The sequence below is a fragment of the Triticum aestivum genome, chromosome 1B (genome assembly GCF_018294505.1).
Source record: "Triticum aestivum cultivar Chinese Spring chromosome 1B, IWGSC CS RefSeq v2.1, whole genome shotgun sequence".
Taxonomy (NCBI): Eukaryota; Viridiplantae; Streptophyta; class Magnoliopsida; order Poales; family Poaceae; genus Triticum; species Triticum aestivum.
In genome coordinates, this window is record NC_057795.1 from 557,815,403 (window position 1) to 557,824,154 (window position 8,752).

At 46.9% G+C, this 8,752-nt stretch overlaps 1 protein-coding gene across 1 annotated transcript; it reads right to left on the reverse strand.

Annotated features, from left to right (window-relative positions):
- Window positions 1-5,884: 5,884 nt before the first annotated feature.
- On the reverse strand, window positions 5,885-7,292 carry LOC123094962 (uncharacterized). Its single transcript, XM_044516819.1, has one exon. It carries the CDS (start codon window positions 7,045-7,047, stop codon window positions 6,166-6,168), a length of 882 nt encoding a protein of 293 aa, XP_044372754.1. The 5' UTR covers window positions 7,048-7,292; the 3' UTR covers window positions 5,885-6,165.
- Between the last annotated feature and the right edge of the window lie 1,460 nt (window positions 7,293-8,752).

Sequence of the window (8,752 nt, forward strand, 5' to 3'; positions counted from 1 at the left end):
AGGTAAAACCCTATGTCCTGCTTGATTATATTGAAGTGTATGGATGGATAACAGAGTCGATTTACCACGAGATCAGATGAACTAAACCCTAGGCGAGTAGGATGATGTTGTTCTAGCCTCTATGGACTAAACCCTCTGGTTTATATAGACACCAAGGGGTACTAGGGTTTACACATGGTCGGTTACATGGAAGGAACAAACATGTCGATTCTTCTCATCTTGACTTGGAGGGCACACCAAGGCACCGAAGATCTCCCGTCCGGATACGGGATCGCCTCATAGCTCGACCTTCTAGTAGCTATAGCGTAGCCCAACTGTCCGGCCCATAAGGACAGGCCGGTAGCTCGAGGATCCCCTAGTCAAGGACTCCTTCACCTGTGCAGCTCCACCGAGGGTGAGATTGATGTTGTCCCAACCTCTACCGGTGGATCTTTGAGGCAGTGAACTAGTTTCAGTAGATGAGTGAAGTAGATAAATGTAAATACCAAGTTAGAGAATATGTGTTGGTAGATTGATAGTATGTTGTATTAGTGAACTAGTTATATTATGTTAGTAGTATGTTTTGGAAGTATAAGTAGTACAAAAATTCAGGATTTCTTTTGAGTTTCAAGTAAACAAGTGCCCGAATCTCTAATACGTGTTTGCACTGATTTTGGGATTTTCGGAAAACGGAGGAGGTGCAAGAGGTGCAAAGCATGTCTTTTTGTCCACAACATTGATGTGGTCGAGCATTTCTTGTCATTTTATATGAGAATACACATTTATATGCCACTAGGGTTCTACTTGCTAACTTCAGTCGTCAAAGAAGGCCATGAGCTCGCGGACGAAGGAGGAACCAGGGTAGCTAGCACTAGGGTTCCGTTGTCTCCCGCCGAGCAGCCACCGGCCTGCCTTGCCCCCTATGGCCTTAGGGCCATGGAGACCGGTGGGTCCCGGTTCTTTCCAGCGGGAGGACTCCTTTTTTGGGGTATTTTCTTGAGTTTTTGTAGGGTTTATGTCCTACTCAGGAAAGCGAGGAGGCGTCGGCTTCTTGAAGATGGAATAAGGTTCTCCCCGCCTAGCCCCCGTCCGGATAGTGATTCTAGTGTTGCCGGAGGGCATGTGGAGATTTGTCTCCGGCGAATCTCGCAGGATTCAACCGGCGTTTGTCATCGGTGGATCCGCTTGGATCCAGTCTTCGTTCGTCTAACTTCATGTGTCTACAAGTTTGACCCTTCTGCTCTACGCTTATCTTCATCGACAACAATTGCTATTCTGGTGTGCTGGTCCTCTAGGGCCTTTGCACAACGACTTTCCAACTATCTACTACAAGAGAGTTTGCCCAGCTCCGATGATGGAGGGGCGAGGACGGTGGCGCGCCATTGGCTCGCTCCAGTGCTTGTAGTCGTCGCTAGGTGGTCTACGAGCCTCAATGTAATTGTTACTTCTGGTGTTCTTTGTATTATCTTGACAGGTGATGAATAGATCGAAAAAAAATTCCCCAAAAAAAGAAGACCTACTGAAAAATCGTACTAATAATATAATATATTATGAAATATGAAAAATTTGGTAATGGAATGGAATGTGATGCAACGCAATTAAATGATTATATGTCATTCTGTGATAGATTATTTGCTGTGAGTTTTGATTGCATGGCAACCTTTGTAAACTGCTTACCGTGAGTAATATGTACAGGTGGGAACGCCCCTGATTATTATTCAAAAAACTAAATTAACACCCCGGCCAAGCCCCTGACTACATTCGTATGTATATGCGTCTTCATGTGAAGCTCCATCTGAAGTATTATACTGCTCTGAGTGAATGCTTCAGCATGTATCGTTGTCATAAAATATAACCTTGCGACGTTCCACACATCTTGAAGGTATATTTGTCTTGCTGAGCACTAACATACTATATACACTACATCCAGTAGTACAATCGTTGGATTTAAATACGCATGTGGCGACCACTGCGTTTGATTCCATATTCTCTCCCACCCGATTATTGAACACGCATCCCAGTACTGCACATAGTGCTCGCAGTACAGCAACCTTATATTTTGATATGCAATCTCCTCTCGCCAACAACCATCCCCTTTGCAAGCATATCACATCTCACATATAATATACAGCAAAATCCTGCAGCTAAAGACGACGACATTCCTCTAACCATGTGCATCGATCCGTAACATATATTTCATGTACTATAGTATCATTTCCATGACCACTCAACAGACCAGTTAGCTTATTAGCTAGATAGCTCGCTCGCGGACAACCCTTCAGTACACTTGTAGCTGTTAGACTCACTGACCAGACTTGTCCATGGGAGCGCAACCAGCTCACGGGCAAGACAAACACAGTTGAGCTAGTGCATCATGCAGTCCTGTGCAATTGAAACTTGCATCTATCCAGGTCCAGTGTTAGAATAAATCCGAGACCACCATCGATCATCCGAGGACCAAGTAATCACACGAGCACGACACCGAGATTTGTTAACGAGGTTCACCAATATGGCTACATCCCCGGAGCTTTGAGGGGTTGCAGATGGTTGTAGTCAGGACAGTTCGGCTCAGGTCAGGCACATAGGGCAGTTGGCCTGGACAGTCTGACGGATCGACGCAAGTCGGTTGGTACAGAAGACGGTGATGGGATCGGCGATGACGACGTAAGAGCGTGATGCTGATGGTGACCGGCTTCTGGGCGTGGAAACACGTGTGTAGGCCCAGAGGGCTTGTGTGGCTTCGACAAGACTATGGCGCGGGGTTGATTCAAAATGGTGCACATGAAAGCTTGAAGTCGACAGGGCGCGAGGGTGGACTGATCATCTACCATGGAGTCACGTTGAAGGTGGAGCTGGATTGAGGGGCTACGGTGTAAGGATTCAGAGAATCGAAGCCTATTCGGCGGGAAAAGCGAGTGACACGTAATTTGGACTGGAGCCCAGTGGTCTGATGGAAGCGTGAAACTCGTCACCGGTCGGTGTGATGATCGGTGATACTCTGCAGTGAAGGTTGAGTGGTGTGGGTTCGCGACCCTTGAGACTCGACTGGGACAGCGGAGGCTCGACGCGGTAATAGCGGCGAGGCGTGCGGTATGCACGGGACATGGAGACGACCCAGGGCTCTGGTGGTCATACATGTGGTGAGACAACTGCGAATTTTGACTCAGGATGACTACAAGCAACGGTGAAATTCTTTCAAGTTTCAGACAGGCGGTCAAGAAAGGAGCTATGATGTTGAGTTCAGGCAACTCTTATGTGTGACACCCAATATGTGAGTTGTTCACTTTCACGCAGGTCAATGATCGATGTGTGATGGCGGTGGACTGATACTCTGGAAGTTGGGAGCACAAACTAGAGTAATGTGGAACTTAATTTTGCTCGAGTGTTGACCGTGGTCAAGAAAAGGAGGGACTACAAGTTGCAGGTGGAGTCATATGGAGTCTTTGGAGTAGCAGCGGAACTCACGGGATAAGCTCAAGTCCAATGTACATGGAAGTTTGACGCATTGACGAATTCATGGTGGTGGAGAATATTCGCCAAGGTGGAGTTTGTTAGAGTTATGTCGAATATTGTGTACAAGGTAGGCTACAGTTGGACTATGAGTTGTATTGTGTTTACATAGGACGTGGAGTCGTGTCCTAATAGGACACTTGTATCCTAGGCCTATCATATATAGCGGGGGTAGACACACGATGTAACCTATGCCAACATAATAGCACTGGAACGCAGGGGAAGCCGACGGCATGTGCCGGCGTCCAGGGCGACCGGGTGCAGTATTGTAGCGGTGTCATGGGGAGGAGTGCCCATAGTCAAGCCCCGGGGATGTAGCCATATTGGTGAACCTCGTTAACAAATCTCGGTGTCGTGCTCGTGTGATTACTTGGTCCTCGGATGATCGATGGTGGCCTCGGATTTATTCTAACATCCAGGGGATGGTTCCAAGCTTGGTTGCTTTCTTTTTGTTCTTAATGGCTCTAGCAGCTTTTGGGGCTATACCTGAGAGCTCCTTTAATTTGGTTTACATATTGTTTTTCCCATCCTTCTTATATATGTGCATACGTTTCACAAATTTTGCAAGAAAAAATATACAGGTATAGAGTCTCACTGTTCCTATAAAAAACATCCGGGGCAGATTACACGCTTTGAGCGATCCGAAGTTCTGCAGCTGCCTATCCAGGGATGTGTAAGTACGATGCACCAGTTCATGTACACATGCTAATAAGGCATGCAGTAGTAGATGCACTTGCACCATTGCAGAAAGCTTCTATGGCCCCTTACACCCGCTGGCCCTGGCCTGATGGGGCAAGCAGCCAGCTGCTCAATGCCAAGCAGATGGTCATAAATTCCTCTGTAAATGTCACCGTTGACATCTAGCTAGCTCTGACTCCCCCGTGTATATATTGCTCGGAGAACGGTGCACTATACTGGTGGTAACTGGACGTGACCGGTCTCTTCACGTAGCTAGCTAACTGCATGCTCTGCAGCTAGTTCATTGCGAGACTATGACTTCTCTTCCACAGAAGTTAAGTCACCGGATGGGCTTCTGGCGCCTTTATTCAAAGGCAGTGCAATCCAAGGATGGGAACAAATCGAGCATAGATTATAAGAGTGATCATTCAGGCCAGTACAAAGGAGAGAACGATTACAAGAGTCTTTGGGTATGTTACGGTTGGGAGAGGTATTAGGAAGGAAACAAAGAGTTGCATGGAGAAGAGAGAAGGGAATATGTGTGCTGTGGAGAATGGAATCCAACTAGTATACTAGTCATGCCTGCGGTCCTGCTAGCTGCTAGCTAGCTGCAGGCAATATCAGAGCAAGCTGTAGTGGCAATGGTGTATCCTAGAGGGTGTTCTGCTGGCATCACATGCACGCGCATGTGGTTTAATTTTTAGTTCCACTGCTGGAATGTGTCAGTGGCAGCTTAATTTGTGGGCAGCGAGGGGAAGATGACATCTTCCTCGTCACTTCCCATGCAGTCGAGTCAGTTTGTGTCTACTCCATTGTGATCCTCCCTAATTATATCTCTCTCGTTGTTGCTAGTACAAGCTGATCACGATGACATGCAATGACACACACACGCACAGAAACACACAACGAATGCGCCATATGCATGTGAACTAACTCATCCAACAAATAGGCTACTAAGTCCGTCGCAACAAAAAGAGGCTACTAAGCCATTTGAGGACCAACACTACAAAGTTCTTTACACGTTTACTCTTTGCCACTTTACCACACCGCATCTTAGTTAAGATAAAACGCCAGTGTACATATGCTTACAGATTAATTTGTTTTACACAACAGATTCGATCTCTATATTTGCTATGTGGAATTCCAGTAGTACACTATAGGTACTAACGAAAAATGAATTGCATGTCTTGTCCTATCCATATATATGCCGGTTCTAAAGCAAGAGCCGATGGAGTAATTAGTTGTGAGCTCAGTTCAACAGAGTCGTTGATTTTTTTCTGATAAAGCGCATTTTTATTGACTGATAATATAGCATCAAACTGAGTGGATATAAAGTTATAAACACAACGAATATGCACTTGACCTCTACACGACTAGCATGCACACATTCAACACCACGGCGCGCACACACACAAAGGATCATGTTAGCATATAGCAAAATCATACAAGACCAAAGCTATGCCTAAGCGAAAGAAAATACAAAGAAGAAAGGAAAAAAGAGAGAGCAACGATGATCCACGCCAAGCAGCTGCTGACCCAACGAAGATGATGACAAGAGTCAGAAACATTTCTGCCATTTACGCAGGGGATTGCATGCAAGTGCAACCTCTAGTGCGAGGTTTTTGCAAAATGCTTGAAGATAAATATCCGATGAAACAACTAGGTGAACAAATATAAGCCATACACATGAAAAATGTCATTGAATTTCACACATGTATGCAAGTAAGCTCTTGATTTTGAGTTCAACCTCCTGTTACAAAATATGACAAATCAGTTGAGATGTTTCCTCTAGAGTACACCTTTGCACATTTCCAAAGAGAATTGACTTGCCCAAATCAATAAAATCGACCGAAATAGGATTAAAAAATGTAAAAAAGCAAGCCAACGTTTCTACCCAGCAAGAAAAATAAATAACTAAATACAAGCACTTGTACAATGTTGTAGAAATAAACAGGCAGATGGAATCATGCACGGACTCTAGTATAGTTTTGGATAGTCTCAAAGCCTAAGCTCAAGATCTAGTTCCTCGTCCGGGGTGCTAGGACAAAGCTTAAGTACCTTCACACGACGATTATCGTCGCCATCATCACGAGGGTCGTCACGTTGCAGATGCTCGCTAGAGGAAGAAGACAGAGCGAACTCGGTAGCCTCCAGATCAATCCTCCTCCTTTTGCGACATAGATGAACAATCTTTTCATCGTCTTCTTTATCATCCTCATAGACACTCCTTGTTCGGCGTCCAAGAAGACTCAGCTTCAGCTCGCCACCCCCAGCACGCAGTTCTTGCTCTGAACGTACCTCGACATCGTGAAGAAACACCTCTTTCTCACCATGTTCTTGGGTGTCCGACGGGGAGGCGAGAGGGGCGGCCAAGACCTGTTTGCCCCAAATGGTTCTTGCAGTTGCAGCATCCACCAACGATCTCCCTGGATTCGAAAGAAAGCTGCGTACTGGATTAGGGTTAGCTTCTGTGCTTGGAGCACTAGGTCTTGGAGGAGGACACGGCAGCGGCTGGATCATGTAGCCTTGGTGCAGAGGCATGCCATGAACGTCGACGCCGCCCCCCTCCTCCACCATTCCGGACAGCTTGAGCCTCGCCCGGTCCCTCCGGTGGACGTTCATGTGCCCGCCGAGCGCCTGAGCCGACCGGAACTCTCGGCCGCAGAAGCTGCACGAGTAGGATCTTGGTGGCCAGATGCAGCCACCGAGGTTCCCCGCGGAGTCCTGGGCGAACGCGCGCTCCTCCCACGACTCGTAGTAGGATGCCGAGGAGGCGCCGCCGCCGCTGCCGACGGTGATGTGCGGCGTGCTGAAGACGGCCGGCGCCTTCTGATCACCCTGCTTTCTCCTGGTTATCATCCAGTACTTTGCTGGATCCATGAGATGACGCTCCTTGCTACTAGCTGCGACTCCTCTTGACTACTACGTACAAGTGCTCTGGGATGTCAAAAGCATGGGAGGTGCTTGATGGCGGAGAGGTGGGTGGTCGGAGTCCAAGATGAAGCAGGACAAGAGTACATATCAAATCTACAGGTGTGAGAGGAAGCCGGAGGGAAGGGAGAAGCTGCAAGGGTTGCTTGATTTGCTTGCCTTTACGGATGCAAGCAACCTGACTCACCTTTCGTTGTCTGTAGTACCCTAGTGGGTCCTGGCCCTATCTTTTCTTCACACATCCAGTTTGTCACAGGGAGTGTGTGACTGTTTCTGAAACGAAAAGTGGCATCTTATTCAAATCCCAGATCAGTGTTAATTTGGTAGCTAGTGCAACTAGTTACAAGGTTTAACGATATTTAACCTGAGTGCCGCACGGCAACGAAAGGGGTGGTATCCGTCTCTATCTAGTCTTTGATGGCGATACTTGACTGGGTGTCAATAATTGCAAGCAAAGCTTATTTCCGCTAATTACGGTCACTGCCACATATACTGTTATAAACAGCTTAATCCAGTCCAGCACCAGGGGTACGATACCCCGAGAGTTGGTGGTCGATACCGTGTTGGGTGGGAGCGATGAAGCTCAAAATCATGAAAGACGGATCCATGATCCAAGGCTAGGGGTTCGTTACCTTGGAAGTCGGAATGTCGAAATGCCCATGTTGGCCGGGACGAATGATGCTCAGAATCATGAAGGTTAGACCCATGATCCATGACCAGGGATTTGATAGTCCGGAAGTCAAAAATGTCGAAATACGCATGTTGGCTGGGACGGCTGATGCTCAGATCAAATCCATGATCCAAGACTAAGGATTCAAGATCACTGATGTTGGTTCGGTTGGATGACCAAGTTGGTCCGCTCGGATGTTCTGTGAAATGAGAATAGTCGGATCCATGAGCCAAGACTAGGGGTTCGATGCCACGGAAGTTGGAAAGGTCGAAATGGCATGTTGGATGTGACGGATGATTCTCAGAATTATGGAAGTTGGATCCATTATCCAAGAATAGGGGCTCGATTCCCAGAAGTCAGATTGTTCCAATTCACATGTTTGCTGGGAGGGACGATCCTCGAAATCATGTAGGTCAGATCCATGATCCAATACCAGGGGTTTGAGACACCGAAAATTGGTTCGATTCGATGACCAAGTTGGCCCAATCAGATGTTTGATGATTTGATAGTCATATCCACGCTCTATGGCTAGGGCTTGAGGCCCCAGATGTTGGTTCAGTGGGATGCATGAGTTTGTCCAATCGGTTGTGCTAGAAGTGATAAAAGCAGGATCTATGACCCATGACTTAGGGAATGATACCCATAAGTTGGGATGACTGGTAACCATAAAATTGGAGAGGTCGGAAAGGTTCTGGAGGAGTGCGGCAAAATCATAAACTGGATGCACCGCCCAACAAAGAAGAGATGAAGGGCCCGACATCTTGATGTCACCCTCGACCAGGTGGATGGTTTGGGAGTCCTGGCCAAAATAGAAGCCTGCAGAGGTGGGATCCTCGATCTAGGTGTTGATACCGCAACAAGAACATGACCCCTTCACACCAACATGATGAAGATGATCAAAGTAAAAGGAGTGACATGATACGTCTCAAACATATCTACAACTTTTGCTTAGTTTATGCTACTTTTATATCATAACTGCATAGC